We start from the raw sequence: 17,797 nt of genomic DNA, 5'->3' as shown, positions 1-17,797 counted from the left end.
AATCTCAGAATGTTCTCAGGATTTGGGAAAACAAGCCCAATGGGCCTCTGCGGAAGGCACGGTCTCTGCAGTACATCTCAGATGAACCCTCAGTAGAGGGCCATATTTATTCATATTACTAAGCACTTAGCCCCAAGCACTGTATTAAAGTGATATTGACACTTGAGAAGGAAACAGACTACCAGGGCCACCTTAGTATACCCTGGGCTCTAGGCCCATTTGCCTTCATTAATATATTAACTAATAAAAATATTAAAAATCATATTTTATGACTACGTTGGCATAGAGACTAATATAATCCAGTTTGGATTATATTATTATTTTTTATTCTGACTTTAAAGCATTTAAAACCTGTTGGTGAGCCCCTAAAAGTATGGAGGGCTAAGTAAGGCCCTGTGCCCTGAGAGCTGAAGACAACCACTGATTGGGATGTGTTGGTTGGTCATTCTCTGATGCCCAGGGCAAAGGAATGACCATTCCCCTTCTCCCCACCGACAAAACTGGGGCCGAAAAGCCTTGGCTGTAAGTGGGCGAGGGAAGGGCGAGGCGGCTGCTCTCCCCCCTAGACACACAGACACCTCCCGTAGTAATAGGCAGGTGCACTTGGCAGGTGCACCTTGCTCTGACTCCTGGGAAATCTATTAGGTCCATTCTGGCATGAGGTTTCATCACGCTGGGCGCTAGAGGCGGCGGGTCCGCCTGCCACAGAACTCCAGAGCCCTAACTCTGCCTTTTTGAAACGGGAAAAGATCCAGGAGTTACCAGCACATTCCCCCGACCAGTCAGGCCGGATCTGCTGCGGTAATCAGGCAGTAATAATGGCTCTATCAGCGGTCCCCTGGAGCTGCTTCTGCCACCGCGATAATTCCTTCCAGACCTCGCTTTCCTTCACCAATGCACCGCACGGTGATTTTTAAGGAGACAGAAATCAGTTCGAGCTCTTAAATTTCATCCTGATTCTATTCCTACTTCTTTTGCTATTGAGCGCCATCTAGTGAACATTAGGTTTCATCGTATTGAAATGGAAAAAAAAAAAATGTGCCAAAAAACCTAAAAGGCACTCAGCTCAAGGCAGCCCAGGTGAAGACAGAGTTATAGGCTAACTGAGCTAGAACCTGCCCAGTCAAAGGAGATGGTTCACTTCCTGGGCAACACATGAGTGTTGAGACAGCACAAGGAAAGGGGATGATAAGATGATAAACAATGACAACGAAATAATAAAGAATAGGGCAGAAAAGCAATCAATACACAGCCCCAAGGATGTGGTCAAGTGAAGGGGGAGTGGGGCGAAAGGAACTGGAGTTGGTGAAATGCAGACCTGGGAACCTCAGAGACCTGAAAGAGAGGGAGAGCCTATTTACAGGCCTGACAAGCATAAGTGCACTTGGGACCAGAAACAGGAGATTTGAAAAAGATAGTCGTAGTCCATCAGGGACCTGTGATCTCTGTGAATTTATAAACTTATTGATGATCAGGACCATAATCTTTTTAACTCTAACTGTAAAATGTCTCAAAGTGTTCCCTGCTGGCAGAGGACATTCATTTGAATGTTATGTGATCACATGATGGAGAGCTGAGAAACAGTCAGCCAATTGGGAACACTCTTTGGAATGCATACAAAAGACACTATATAAGCAAATCCAAGGGAGAAACTGATACGGAAAATATGCTTACATTGAAAATCTCAGAATGATACAAATATTCCCAAGTGCCACATGGCAGCTCACTTACTTTAAGCCATGTCTGTTGATGTCACACTTGAACAGAAACAAATGTGGAGCTACTGTAGTGTCAGACTGTACTTTCTACAAGGAAACATTCTGCCTCGTGAAGGAGTGGTAGCAGACAGTGGTTTGAGCTTTTGTTTAGTGGGGAGAGCCTTTGTTCAAAGGAAAGCATTAGTGGAAGTCTGATATGCAAACCAGTGAGAGTGGAGATGCTGGCAGTGGCAGGGCTCCCCACTCACTGTCTTCATCCTCTGTTAGCCTTTGAGAACCCTGAGGTGTCTCCTGAAAAGCCCATATTTGAAAAACGCTAGAATGATGTCAAAAGCCAAACATTGTAAACAGATGTACAGATGTTAATCTTGGGTCATACTTACTAGCTAAAATGGACTTTAATTTTCTCATCTATGAAAATGAGGTCAGTGATATCTACTTTGGAAGGTTCTTGCGAATATTAATGAAGAATTGTTTAAAACGTCCAGTACACTACCAAACATAAAATGGCCTTCAATAAATATGAGCTCCCTATTTATATAGTAGTACCCCCTTATCCACGGTTTCTCTTTCTGCGGTTTCAGTTACCCAAGGTTAACTGAGGTCCGAAAATATTTAATAGAAAATTCTGGAAATAAAAAATTCATGTTTTAAATTATACATCTTTCTGATAGCATGATGAAATCTCAAGCCATCTCACTGCACCCCGCCTAGGATGTGAATCATCCCATGTATCCGTACTATATATGTTCCCTGCCCATTAGACAAAGTCAACATTCACATAACTTTTATTACGGTATATTATTGTTTTATTTTATTATTAGTTTTGTTGTTAATCTCTTACTGTGCCTAATTTATGATTTTGCCAGCAAGCAATTATCGTAAGCCCAGAGGATTCCCCTAACATACTAGTTCCGAGTGTATTGTGAGTGTGGTAAGGCTAATGGAGAAAGCGTTTTATAGCACCCACTATAAAAATAATCTGTTTAAAAGGTATTAAAGCAAATCCAGGAATTAAGGCAATTATAAATTAAGGTTATTATAGACCAATTAGTCTATACATCAATCATAAGGACTTCACCTCTTCAAATCCACACACAACTTGATTATGATTTGAAAATATTTTTCTATTGGCACCTAATTATTTTCCTCCTAACTGACTGTTGATCTCAAGTTTTCTTGTCCTTCCTCTTTCTAAGCTACAGATCTTATTCAGAACAGAGCATTTGAGTTTGTTGCTACATATTGACCAAACCAAGAGCAAAGAGTGGGAAGTTCAGACTAATTTGATTTGTGCAAATTCCTGGGGATGTGTTAAAGAAGAGGCAAATACTTGTATGGCCTAACGTGAATGTGTCTATCATTCTAAGGAGAAATGTCTTTAGAATATGACAAAGAAGAAAATGATGATAACATAGGGAAAGCTTCCTTAAGAAATTTCTACTAGATAAAATTTCATTCATCAGAAAGTCATTCTCGTTTCTTACATGGTGCTTTCTCCCCAGAATCAGCTCAGTTCTCAGAATCCAGAATCCAGTTCTCAGTCTTTGCCTGAAGCCCAAAGTTATAGGTGGCCCTCAAACAACGATATGTGAGTAAAGAGGGTCATCAACATACCTAAGGAAAATATTTTTAAGGTATCAGAGACGAAGCAGCATGAGTTGCTTCACAAACTGTTGCAAATATGGGCTCTTCTGCTTTGATTCTAATTAAATCCAATTACCTTTATAGGCCATGGTCCAACAGCTCCTCCTTGGGGTTCTTTCCTTCCCTGGAACTTTTCCTCACACAGACCACAAGGGGATGGGGTGACAGAGGACTTGGGCACAAACAGGCATGATCTTGGCAACACTCAGCTTCACTGAGCTTCCTCACCTGCAAAGTGAGCAAATTAGTCAAGAAAGTCTATGAAATATGTTCTGGCTCTAAAATTTTATCAAAAATGTAAAATCTTACTTATGGATAAAATAAAACTCTGAAGCCATTAGTCTGAAATTTTCAGCGCTAAAGATTTTGAAGGCCAAGTTGTTATTAGTTAAATGAATGAATGAATGAATGAATGAATGTTGTCTTAATTACCAGGAAGGGTACACAGCAACCAAAAATTCATCTAGGTGATTTGAAGTCTCCTACTTCTTATCTGTAGACTGGTCCTGAATACATAAATAACATGAGAAAAGCAAATAATTGATAAAATAGGTCCATTGGTTCTTCAAATATACCTGGTTCAGGGCTCCCAAATTTGGATAAAGTCCGTTTTGCAATGTTGCCTGATTGTGTTCTGTTTCGCTTTACTGGTGCTTAGACCATGCCTGGCTAGGCTGAAGGAAATTACAATGAGCAGAAACCTTTTTGGAATGGGAAACTCATATTTGGTTATCACACATTTCATATTACTCTTCAAAAGGGCATAATCCGTGCATTGTCAGCTTTCCATGTACATATACTTCTCCACTGCAGAGAGGGAAATGGAGCCTCTGACTGTTCTCTTCTGGCTTCTGTTTTTGAGACTAAAGTCCTGAGCGCAAATTTTCTGACAGCTGTGATTTATTAAACCAGATACTGGGCATCAATTACCTGGGTTATCAGGGAAAATATGAGATATTTCCCCAATAGTGACAACGATTCCGTAACATGGCCAGCTTTACGAACTGAGTCAAGAAAAGCCCGTTCACATTAGCCAGGCTGGCTGTCCATCAGGGAATCTCAGCGTGCAGAGATCAGGGAAATACAACTTCACGTAGACTTTTAACAGTCCTACCATACCGGGAAACCCCAAAAAATGTTTTCAAGGGTCTGCTCTTGCCTCCTGGTCTCACTCAGCCCCCGCACTCTCGCTTCTTCCACCACAAGGAGGCGCTGGATCAGGTCATTGAACATAGAGGCTCCTTGGAGTTCTTCCCGCACAAGATGCCCCACGACAACCGATTCACAGAGCTTCTCTGGTCAGGAAATTTGGCAAAGCAGCTAAATTCTCTGATTGAAGAGTCACAATAGATATTAGCTTATTAATGACCCTAAGAGGTTTAAAAATAAAAAGACAAGGAGGTGAGGTTGGAGGGACAGGGAGAAAGAGAACAAAGGAAAGAGAGAGAAACCTGTTATATTTATGTCACCCTGCATTTTTTTTTTTTAACTTACTGAGCTACCAAGTTTCTTTTCAGTATAAACGTTATTAAGTCCTGCTGAATTAGAGCTCTGAAAATATTCCCACTTGGGAAATACTGGACCACATTATCCCTGAAATTATCCTAATTCTGAAAATTCTATTTCCATATCTCCTAAAGCACAATTCGGTCATACCCCTCCCTCACCCAAAAATCCACTGTGACTCCCACTACCTGTAAAGTCCAAATTCCTTAGGACAGCTTTCAAGACCTAGCTGAGCTTGGCCTTAACTGACCTTTCCAGTTTTATTTCCCTTCCTTCTGTCTACTGTTCTCTGCTCCCTCTAAACTGGGCTTCCCCCCGCTCCATCTTCACACCTGTGATTTCCTATTTCTGTGCCTCTGCCCATGCTGCTGGATCCAGTTGGAATGTCTCTTTCAGTCTTTGCTCATACAAATGCAACTCACTTTAAATACTCAGTTCAAACAATCCTCTCCATGGTGATCTCTTCTCTAACGAATATTTCCAGCTCGTATTTAGGGCTCTTATGCCAGATAAGGTACTGGGCTTTTTGTGTAGGAGTATTCTGTCCCTTCCCCTAGGCTTCCTGGAAGAATGGCCTTATACACGGCTTCCTGTCCCCTAGTTCCTTGCACATAATAAGTGCTCTTTGACAGAATAATCTGAAGGAAAAATGGCTGATGTGATTCAACAGCAAACCCTCCCAGGGCAGAAACAGCAATGGTCTCAGGACCACAGGCCTGTTGTGGTTCTGTCATCAGCATGTGAGGACTCAGGCCACTCACGTTTCTGCCTGAGAGGTCAGTGTGCTCGGCTTTCCAAAGACAGAAAGCCTGGCAGGAGCCACAGGCCTCCCAGAGCTAAATAGTCTGAGATTCTCTTGATTTATAATCCACTTTACAAAGAATTTCAGACAATCCTACACAATTAAGAACATAGTAAAAGAGAATAATTAATGACCAAAAAAAAAAAAAAAAGGAACCAACTAGAGGTCTATTTGAATTTTAATACAGGAAAAACAGTTAATCCAAAAGAAAGACTCTCTAACATTAGGGCCTTCGGGATCAGCAAGTGACTAAAAAAAAGATATTTTTTAAATAAGAAAATCATCCTGAGTTCTCAAAACTGTCCACATAAATGACTACTGTTTTATGAGGTACACCTGATCTTAAATATATATGTTTACAGCTCATCTCTGCAAAAAATACTCACCTTAAAAAATAGCAGACAAAAAAAATCTTAATTCTCTAATGCAGTGGTTATTAAAATGTGCTCGCCAGATCAGATGCATCAGCATCGCTGAGGACCTCCTTAGAAACACAAAGTTTTGGTCCCCATCCCAATCGCTTGCCTCAGAAACTCTGAGGATGGGGCCAGGAAACTGCGTTTTAACAAGGCCTCTAGGTGATGCTCATGCCCAACAAAGTTAGTTATAATTACACTTGGAGCTAAACATGTTATCACCTGTGTCTATAAACTCATTTTTCCAAGATACAGAAATGTGTCATTCTCTTTACACGTCAGTCTGCTATCACTACTGTACAACCCACTCCAAAATGGGGTGATAGCAAATATATTTGGTCTCTTGCCTTTGACGTCTGCCAGTTCTACTGCTCAGGCACCCATGCGTTCATTAAAATCTGCCCCATTTCTTCCAGCTGATCAAGCAGATCCCTGCAAATACCTGGCCTGTGGTGAATTTGCCCAGTGTGTAAAGAATGAAGGGACTGAGGAAGCAGAGTGTCACTGCAGACCAGGGTATGAAAGCCAGGAGCACCTGGACCTCCGGAAGCTGGGCCCCTGTGCTCCTGGAGAGGAAGGTAAGGTCATCCAGGGAAAGGGAGCTCCGTGCAGGTACGTCAAGCACACTAACTTTATAGAGCCAAGAATTTGTTACTCACAATTCTGAGAAACCTATCATTAGAATGAATTCCTACAGTACCCATGGTTCTCAAACCTCAGTGAGCATCAGAATCTCCCAGAGGAGGACTTGTCAAAACACACATGGCTGGACCCTGCTAGGCTCTGTTCTGATGCTGTAGACCTGGGTAGGACACAGGTAAGGCTCATTCTGCTGGTCCAAGGACCACCCTTGGCGTCCACCTCTCTAAGCCTTTCTATAATATTTAATTAAGGCCAATAAGTGAAGAAAAAAGAGCTTGTGTTAGCTTTAAGAAAGAATACCACATGGTCTACTTTAGTTGCTGTGGGGTGTGTGTGTGTGTGTGTGTGTGTGTGTGTGTGTGTGTGTGTTACTTGGTTTTTTCCCTGTCTGCAAACACAATAGCTTTCATCATAAGAAAACTGGAAAATATAGAATATTATGAAGAAGAAGACAAAAGTCATGTGCAATTCATGACATGAACTGCTATTATCTTTTGGTGTACATGTTTATGTAGAATCTTCACATAGAATTTTCTAAAGCAAAAGGGAATCACCCAGGTTTCTTGTTTCGTACTCAGCTTTTTGATGTAGAACATTTCACGTCACTAAATATTTTCTGTAGCATCATAGTTAATGATTACGTAGTAGCCCATTCCATAGATGTGCTATGATATAGTTCATCAATCTTTTACTTCCAACAGAAAGGTTAAGAGAAGCACTTTAGGAGGAAGAAAAGGTGAGATATAGTTGATCTTCGATTCACAAACCAGACTTTAGAGTATAGGTTGCCCTATGAACAAACAAGGAAGACAAAGGTTCCTAATTTTTCCACACATCCTGTGACACCCAAATAAGATCCACACTGTAGACAAGTCTCCCGCCTGAGCCTGTCCTGCCTTTCCCCGTCATGAGCTTCCAGTCACACACACCTGAGCATTTCCTCAGTGTTGTTCACCTCAGACCATGTCTTCGTTAGATCATCCTGTTTTGTTTCGGTTTTTTTTTACTGTCCTCTTACTGATTCTAGTGGCCACAGTCCCTATTTTCCCATCAGGGGATGCGTGGCAATCTGCTTCCACACTCAATCAACAAGAAGCAAGAGAGATTTAGCCTTTTTCTTGATGAAACATACCCTGTTCCTTTAATGTATTAACACTTTGAAGAAAACTACCCAATAGTGTTTAAGAAACAGTATTCTAGTCAGACAAAGTGTGATTAAATTTTTGGCTTAGCAATTTACTAATCAGGTGGCCTTGGACAAATTCCTTAACTCCTCTAAACCTAATTTTGTCATTGGATAATGAGACTAATAAAAGCCGCTTGCTGGACTACTACAAGGGGTACATGAAATTATGTTTATAAAACATCTTTACAATGAACATAAAGCACAGAGTATCCTTTCAGGTAAGTAAGGATTATGATGACACTATCAATTTTCTCCAAGTTAATCCCAATTAAAATCCCAACAAGAGTCTTTATGGAATTTGATATTCTGGTTCTAAAGTTCCTCTGGAAATGAAAATGTACAAAAGAAAACCTGGAAGTACAATGATAGGAAGGTTGATCTGTAAGACAGCAATACATAAAATAATATTTAGAACATTAAGATAGACACAGAGATTGACAATAGGTAAATAGAACAAACATAAGCCCTAAATAGACCCTTATATATTAGAGAATTTATTTTAACAAGCATTTCAAGTCAGTAGGGAAAGTATGGACTGGTCACTAATGGTTAGAGTACAACTGGCCTTCCTTTCAGAAAAAAATAAAATTAGTTTCTTACTATGCTCAAGTCAATTCTCTACCAAAGAATTGAGTCAAACCTAAAAGCAAAACTATGAAAGTATGAGAAAAAAATATTTTTACAATATTTCTATAGTCTTGGGCTAAAAAAAAAGAAACCTTTCAAAATTAAGACACCAATCCCAGAAGACATTAAGAAGAGGACTTCCATAAGGGAAAAAGTACCATAAATAAAATTAACAGATAAACAACAAGGTAAGAGAAAAATATTTACAACCTATTCATATCTTTAAAAGATGAACATCCATAATAAAAAGAGTTCATACACATCAATAAGATACACATACTAATACTAAAATGAGCAAAGAAAATACACAGGTGCAATTCAGAGAAGAAATCCAAATGACCAATAAAACATAGGAAAAGATGCTCAATCTCACTGTGATCATGGAAATCAAAGACAATAAGGAGACATATTTTATTGCTCATGAGTTTAGCAAAAGAAGGAAAGTCAATAACATCAGAGAAAACTATTTCTAGCAAGTACTGCTGGTGGGTGTATAAACTGGAAATACCTTTTTTCAAGAAATATTTATTACTATCTATAAAACTCTTAATATGACTCAGATACTCTACTTTTAAACAATTATTCTTACAAAAGTAGTGCATTTTCATTATACAGCTATCTTAGTGCACAAGTGTACTACTTTTGGAATGAAAGGTACAGTCATCTATCTTTCCAGTTAACAGTGGAAAAGAGTAGAAGTGGGGTCCTAGTTTATTAATAATGAGAGTATGTTCGTGTATCACTTATGTAATTTAAAAGAAAAGGGGGAGGGGAGGAACAAAGGGTGAAAAAGCAAGGTCCTAGTAAAATAAGTAAGGAGAATGGGATTGCATGTGGCTTTTACGAAGAACAATCTATTATTTTTATTTTAATCAGCCCTATTTGCTATTTCAGATGGCTGTACAATTTGTAATTTTAAACATCCGTCTTTCTTAAGAAATACCACTTTTAATTTTATCAAATTTATTGGGGTGACATTGGTTAGTATCACTTTAATGCTAGTTTGTCATAAGTGAGAACACTAGAGCAAGGCACAGGATGATCAGGAAATGAACAGATCTTATGACAGTTTGCGGGGCTCTGCTCCCCCACCTGTGCCCGCCTTGGGGGGATACTATGGACTTCCAGTACTCAAATACACAGGAATAAGATGCTCCTTCCACCAATTCAACAAACACTCTTGAGTACCCATGTGCAGTCACTATGTCAGATGCTAGGCAATAGATAAGAAGGGAGGAAAAGAGGAGGAAGGAAGATGGGAAGGCAGGAAAGACGGAGGGAGAGAAAGATACTCAATTTCTTTTGGGGAGAAAAGAAATATCCCCACACCACCTCAAGGCTGCCCTTTCCAACTCCTTGATTAAAGATTTCTTTCTAAACGGCAAATGTTAAACCCTGATGTCCTCAGCACTGGGACAAACCCCATCACCCCGATGAGCTGCTTCAGAAGGCCTCTCAGTGGAGAAGAAACCTGAGCACAGTGGTGCTGAGTTGGGCCTGGATCCCTCGCCACCTGCTCCCCCTCCCAGCAGTTATTTCTGTTCCTCACAAGATGCCATCATTTATGTGACGCTGAAAATTTACTTCTGTGAGGATCAGGTGACAAATTAAGACCTAACCAACCATAGATTAAGACAATGATTAAGCTGAGAGGCTTTAAAATTACGGGAGACCCAAGTTCAAATTCGAGCTCTACCCCTAACTGGTGAACTTGAGCAACATTTCCCCGCCCCTTTAAGTCTCAAATTTCTCATGTTCATAATAGGGATAATAGGAATAAAGTCACAAGTTTATGTAAGGAATGAATCAGATGCTCCTCAGTGTAAACTCTCAGCTGCTGGCATTATTGGAGCTGTTTGATAATTATAAACAAAGGGCAGCCCTGTAAAAAATAAGGATATAAAAACTGAGATTCCCTACCTGGCACTGAAACCTAAACTCAGAAGCAAATCAGCTGAGGATACTCAATGTTGTAATTTTGAAAGCAGCATTCTCTAAAGAATTATAAAGTCGGCTGCATTTCTGTGATTCTACCTGAAAGTGAAGAAAGAGATAGGAAAATCATGTTGAGGGAAAGGGCCTTACTGAGAAGATGAGTCCATTGACACACAATGAGCATTTTCAACTGGTTTGTCATGCAGGACGGCCTGCGGGTTCTCTGCTCCCACTCCCCACATAAGAATGCAGGATATGGTGAGGCCAAAAAGGAACACCCACGGAGCCATAGGTAGGGGAGTCACACCACTATACTCTCGCTGGCGGCTGGGTTGGAGACACAGGAACCAGGAGCAACACAATTCTCAACCCTCACTGTGCCGCTTGCAGGCTCAGCCACCATCTTCTTGCTAGCTCCCCCTTTTTCTGCTAGCGTAGCCACGGCAGTTATATTAGTGCCCAATGGCTCACTGGTTACAGCTGACGGCCAACTAGCCACAGCTGATGGCCATTTGATCACAGTCGATGGCCATTTACTACCTGAGCCAGCACCTTTCTATGTGAGGCCGAGAGCCTGGAAACTGCTTTTTGGGGCTCTGTCCCCACAGTTCAATTCTTTGTAGTTCTACTGCTAACTCATTGTCATCCGTTATATTTTCACCTTTATTTTTCCTCCTATTCTTTTCCTCCATTCAGTATTTATGAACATAGTCCATATATTTTTCATTTCACTCAATTTCAGATATTCTCTACATAGATTCAGTTGTACTAGGAACTTGGCAAAATTTTCCCAAGAATAAACAAATTTTCCATTTAAAAGTTCCCTGCTTTGGCTTAATGATTTTTACTTTTATTAATCACAATTATCATTACACATACAGAGAAAATAAAAATGTAGAGCTAGCTGAGTAAATTATTTGACTTTTCCTCTTCAGATCTAAAAATTTTCACTTTGTCCTTGAATTTAATAGACTTAATTTGTTCTCGATGACATTATTTATGATAATGAAAATTGTTTTCAAATATAGGGGCTAGATTAATTAAATTATGATACAAAGTGACTTCTGAGGAGGTCTTAATAATATGGAAGTACTTGTTTTAACTACAGTAAGATCACAGGTTTACTTACATGCTACACCTTAGATGAGTGGGGAAAGGTCCATTTTTATCTCTAGTAGCTGTTCCTCACTCCCACTTTGAGCCCTTTATCCACTGTATTGGGGAGGTGGGAGCCAGGAGAAAGGGGCTGGAGTTTAACATAGTATATCCAGTTTAGGCAACTCAATTTTCTTGACATATATATCCAGACTGAAAGATCCTTTCCCCTTCCCTTCTCTTCTCCAAGGTGGTATCTGCATGTATGCGAGTGTGGGGGACTCTCTTTATCTCACTAGGTCCTTTGGAAAGTTTTTATTCCTGTATTACCCGCACCTGTGATCTCTTGGTTCTAACCACAGGAATCTGCCTGTACCCTGGTATTCTCAGAGCCCCTAAATCGCCCAACTAGGATAAGCAGGAACCAAAAACGCTGCCTTAGCTTGTGGTAGGAGGAACAAGGAACTTGTTACTCCACCTTCTGAAACTCGCTCCTCTCTCTTCTGCCTCTTTCCATCAAGCACTGGGCCAAAATAAAATTTTCCCTCCTTCCTATACCCACCTCCCCCCTTTCCCTGAAATTGTAATAGACAGAATGTTGTGAGAAAGAAAACAGTTTACTGATAAGGGAGCATATATCAGAAAGTACCCCTAAAAATTATACCCATTTTATAATGTAAGGAGGGAAAAAGCAAGGTGCAAAATGTGTATACACTATCATAAAAAATCATTTAATATGTATATAGACAAGTCTGGAATTATGTACATCAAGTTTTAAAATAATTTGTATTTTTAAATTTCATGAACAAAATGTTATTACAGAGTTGTGTTTTAGTAACCACAACTCAGAACTTGACTTGAAAATAATTCCACTTCTTGCAAGACGAATGTCATGCAGGGTGCCATGCGGGGTCTCTGGTCCCACTCCCCACATAAGAACTCAGGACATGGTGAGGCCAAAAAGGAACACCCATGGAGCCATAGATAGGGGAGTCATACCATTATATTCTCGCTGGCAGTTGGGTTGGAGACACAGGAAGCAGGAGCCACACGATCCACAACCTGCCATCCCCTCTTTCTCTGCCAACCAACCTCACTTGTTAGCTGCAATCCACCATGCTAACAGCAATCCGCTCTTGCTACCTCAGCCACCATCTTCTTGCTAGCCCCATTTTTCTGCTAGCATAGCCACGGCAGTTATATTAGTGGCCGATGGCTCACTGGTTATAGCTGACAGCCAACTAGCCACAGCTGATGACCATCAAATCACAGTTGATGGCCATTTAGTACCTGAGCCAGCACCTTTCCACTACGATCTTATCACTCATCTTTCATATGAGCTTTGTTTGATCCTTCCGAGACCACAGCTTAAGAAACAGTAAGCCAACTGGAAGGCAAAACTGAGGGGAGATGCAGAAAACATAGTTCCTCCAACTCTAATGATGTCACCTGCAAAAATGCCTTATCCATTCTCACTTGTCAGAATAATTTTAAAACCAAAACAGTAGAAAGTTGTAGTTGCTGTTAATGTTGATAAGCCAGGAAAGAAGATATCATCTTTTTGCTTTCTTTTGTAAGTCACTAAATCACTCTAAAAGGCAAGCATACAAAAGTAGTGTTGAAAAGTTCCAACATCAGCAAAATAACAAGGTAAACTCATACTTTCACATGTTGGTTTTAAGTATTGAATTTTGAAGGAAATTTAAATCATTTCTGAGCCTGATTCTTGTTTTTAAATAGAGATAAGTAAAAGCACTTTTCTTTTACTAGCCAGGCTTTTTAATTTAGTATTTTAAGGGGTTGGAGGTGGTGGGGAGGCATTTCCTGGTGTAAGAGGGGGAAATACAGATGACTGGCATTAATTGAAATGTCTAGACAAAACAATAAAATAACAGAAACAATCCAAGTATTTTATAATATCCTTAAGTTTCATATAATATTCTTATAAAAATATACATGTGATTTATCAAATGTCTTTCAACAAGGTTGAAATTTTCATGATAATTTACATTCCTGGAGCAGAATCATTTTATGTATATTCTTATAAAATATCTTCTTTGATTTCAAATAATTGGCTAAAGCAAAAATATGTAGAAAAATATGTAGAAGAAATGATTCGTGAAGAGTAACTTCAAAAATTCCTAAGTTCATCCTCAGATAAATATTCCTTCCAGTCCTAGATATCTCTTTTAAAGCATTCATCCATTCGATCAACTTATTTTACTAAAATAATTTTATTTTACAAAGGGAAATAACTTATCTATAACCAGGTTAAATGTAGCCTGCATTGAGCTTTTTCAAAATGACTTTTGGGGAAATACTTTGGACAATTTTTAGCCTAAAATTATCTAGTTTCAAAAATTCTACCTAGTCTTTGATGGTAAAACTGAGTGATAATCAGCCAGTGTCTACTCTACCTGAGATCTGTAGTGTTAGATGGAAACAAACACACCTAAGCTTGCACTTGAAACAAGTTATTATAGTTAACATACAATCAAGAAGGAGTCTGAAGCAATCACACCATTTGCTAATCATATCATGTATCCAAGTGCAACCTGGGAATAACGTAAGCTATTTTGACATCTGAAGCAAAGATCATTGGAAAGACAGAAAAAGTTCAGACTCAAGCCATAAAATGACAATGGCACACACTATATGATATTAATAAAATGCCCAGGAGAGGCAGACACCAAATAAATCCTGAAGTATCCAGTAGAATTAAGGACCACAATTCAAATGAAGAAGCAGCATGGAATACTGATGTCTGATATGGTTGGAAGGGAACATGGTGACTTTAATTTACCAACTATTTGTCTTCCCTGCTTCAAGAGATGGTCCAACCTGAGAATATAAATAGGTTTAAGAAGAGATGGAAGAAGAGATCCAAGATGGTAGGGTAGAAAAACACTCTGCTTGCCTCCTCCTGTGACCACATTAAAATTACAACTAAATTCTCAAACAATCAACCTAGAGAACCACTTGAAGTCTAGCTGAAAAGAAGTTTCAATTTTACAACTAAGGATCTAAAGAAGCTACATTGAGACTGGTAGGATGGGCAGAGACATGGAACGGGCACCCCGAAACCTCCATGGGGCAGTTGAGAATCGGGAGGAATATCTCAACCACAGAGGTTTCCCTGGAAGGAGCAAGGCACCCCAGCCCCATACCAGGCTCCCCAACTTGGAGTACTCATTCTGGGAAGTGGAGCCACAACATAATGATGTCTGCTATGGCTGTGAAAAACTGGGGAATCTGACCATCAGGGTGGGATGGAAGGCTGTGGAAAACTCAGACATCCTTTTAAAGGATCCAAGCAGAGCCTCACTTACAGCCACTCACCCTGGGCTCTGGCAGAGGGACAGTGACTCAAGAGGCATCAGAGACATATGGAGAGAGACTGAGTTGTGTGGCTTTGGAAAAAGGACTGGAGGGACAGTTGCCATTTTCCCTGAGGATGCCTCCTTTCATGCAGCCAGCAGGTGGGCACCATCTTTCCTGTGTTGAGCCCTTCCCCACAGGCCAAATATAAATCTGAATTGGTCTGGTGAGCTCCGCTACCTCCACACTCGTGACTCCCTGGCACCCTGTTCCACTCAATTTGCCCAGTGCCAGAAGCACTTTCTCAATGAGCAGCCAGCCCTGCCCTCATTGCACTCTTTCTTGGACAACTGTCAAGGGTCTATGTGCCCCCGCAGGCAGTGACTTGCCTCGGTGTGCTCCAAGACTTTTGCTGAGTAGCTCCAGACTCAGCACTGGCACCAAACCAGAGTCTACATTAACCACCTAAACACTACTTGTCCCACCCTAGTGACTCTCTGAGACCCCGCCTACCCAACTCACATACCACACGAGGCTTTATCAGCCTCTGAGCTTTACAGGAGCAGGCAGATGGCAGCAGGATTTGGAATGTCCTGGCTTTTTGCAGAGCTACCCCAGGTCTGGTACTGGTAGCAGTCATCCTCAGTTCACAGTGTGGCCTCTCCCATGTGCCTCCAGCTTTAGCACAGGCAGTGAACAACTGCAGATCACATTGCAGCTCCTACCAGGTAGTCCCCAGGTGGTTACAGGCAGTGGGTGACCTGGGCCTATACCAGAGACCCTCCCAAGGGGCTCCAGAACCAATATACTTGAAGGTTGGCTTCACACCCTACCAGAGCATAGCCCAATTAGCCCCACAAGTGGCACACACAAAAGGCAGTCTCAACAGGTCCCAGAGCCCACTGGGGCAGATCCCACTCAGTGGAGTAAGCCTCCTGCACAGGAGGGCACACACAGCCCATACAAGGGACACGTCTGGAGCACCCGGCTCAGGTGACCAGGGAGCCTGTGGCACTGGGCCCCACAAGGCACCTACTACATAAGGCTACCCAGCCAAGACTGGGAGACAAAGCAGATCTACCTAACACACAGAAACAAACACAGAGAGGCAGCCAAAAAGATGAAACAAAGAAATACCCCCAAATGAAAGAATAGGAGAAAACTCCAGAAAAAAAGAACTAAACAAAAATGGAGGCAAGCAACCTACTAAATACAGAGTTCAAAACAATGGTTGCTCAAGGAACTTAGTGAGAACTTCACCAAAGAGAGAGCAAGGTGAACTATGCATGGTGTTAGATGGGTACTAGATTTATCGGGTGATAGAAGGGATGGGGGCTGGGGAACAGGGTGAAAAACGTGAGGGATTAAGTACAAATTGGTCGTTACAAAATGGTCATGGGGATGTAAAGCATAGGAAATATAGTCAATAATACGGTAATAACTGTATGTAGTGCCAGGTGAGCACTAGTCAGGGGGATCACTTCTTAAATTACGTAAATGTCTAACCACTATGCTTTACACCTGAAATTAATAGTTGACTGAATGTCAACTATAATTGAAGAATTAAAAAAAGGGGGGAAAGGTGAAGGAGAATAAGAGGTTCAAATTTCCAGGTATAAAACAAGTAAGTCATGGGGATGTAATGTACTGCATTAGAAATATAGTCAATAATATTCTGATAGTGTGGGACAGTGTCAGATGGCTGCTGGACTTATGGTGATCACTTCTTTAGTTATATAAATTTTGAATAATTATGGTGTACACCTGAAACTAATACATTGTATGTCACCTATATTTTAATAAAAATATTTTTTTAAAAGAGTAAATGGAATACATTTCTATTAGGTTAAAAGATTAGGACTATTTTGGGGGGCATCTTCAATCTTTCAAATAAACAAGCATAATTCTCTCATCCACCAGCCGAGGTAATTTTTGAAATGAACCAATGATTTGACCTTGGATGGCATTTCTTAAGCTCTTAAAATTATTTCTCTTCCAGATAACTCGGAAAAAAATTCTGAATTACTGACTATAGGATATGAAGAATTTAACCATCAAGACTGGGAAGGAAATTAAAACCCGAAAATGTACAGATTATCATTTAATCTATCTCAAGAGAGATGGCTTGCTTTCTCAAAGAAAATTGCATCCACTCTGTCAAAATTCTGAAAACATAGGCAGGCATATTCACTGGTCTTCGGAAGCCAGGCATATATATAGTCAACCCTGAGAAGCAGCACACACTATGTTTCATAGAGAAAAATTGTGTACTTGATGACTGGTATATTCTGAGGAAAAAGATGCTTATCTTTCAAAACCCAAACACCATCAGTGAAACAGTTTGGCCATTTCCTGGGTAATAGTCAAGATAATAGTAAAGCAGGTTTGCTTTCAGCTGCTCATGGATAATTTACACAAGTGCAACGTACTGTTTGTTGGGTAGGGGATGGCGTGGTGAACAATATTGGGTAGCAAAGCTCTTCATATGCTAGAATGCACATCAAAGTTGACCACTTATGCAAGGAGATGCAGGTCTCTGAATGTGTGGATGTATACAGTATGTAAACACTGCTGAGGGTATATATGCTCCACATTTCAATGTTTGTAGCTATGCGCGCGCGCGCACACACACACACACACACACTTTCAGTTCTTAGGCACATTAGTTCTACAAGAAATTACTGCTCACACAGATTGTTTTGTTGCCAATAATTTCTAATTTGTTCCTTTAAAAGAAAGAGGAACTGAGGTTCAGATATACATACAATAGAAAATATTACTGTTCTTGTTACTGCATAAAGCTATTTTAAAGGAAGACACTATACTGGGGAAAAAAGTGTGAGGTTGTACTTTGTGACATAACCAATTTCTGTTCCCCCCCAGATTACTATGCCTTCCTATAATC

General features: G+C 40.4%; 1 protein-coding gene across 2 annotated transcripts in view; it reads left to right on the top strand.

Annotated features, from left to right (window-relative positions):
- IMPG1 (interphotoreceptor matrix proteoglycan 1) overlaps window positions 1–16,968 on the top strand; it is a 111,335-nt gene extending 94,367 nt beyond the window's left edge. For both annotated transcript variants that reach the window (XM_033103445.1, XM_033103444.1), the window contains 3 exons: window positions 6,506–6,705; window positions 13,153–13,226; window positions 16,893–16,968. In XM_033103445.1, coding sequence (XP_032959336.1) covers window positions 6,506–6,705; window positions 13,153–13,226; window positions 16,893–16,968 — 350 coding nt within the window. The remainder of the gene's footprint in view (window positions 1–6,505; window positions 6,706–13,152; window positions 13,227–16,892) is intronic.
- Window positions 16,969–17,797: the final 829 nt, after the last annotated feature.

The sequence above is a fragment of the Rhinolophus ferrumequinum genome, chromosome 3, assembly GCF_004115265.2.
Source record: "Rhinolophus ferrumequinum isolate MPI-CBG mRhiFer1 chromosome 3, mRhiFer1_v1.p, whole genome shotgun sequence".
Taxonomy (NCBI): Eukaryota; Metazoa; Chordata; class Mammalia; order Chiroptera; family Rhinolophidae; genus Rhinolophus; species Rhinolophus ferrumequinum.
This window is presented reverse-complemented; position numbering and strand designations above follow the sequence as displayed.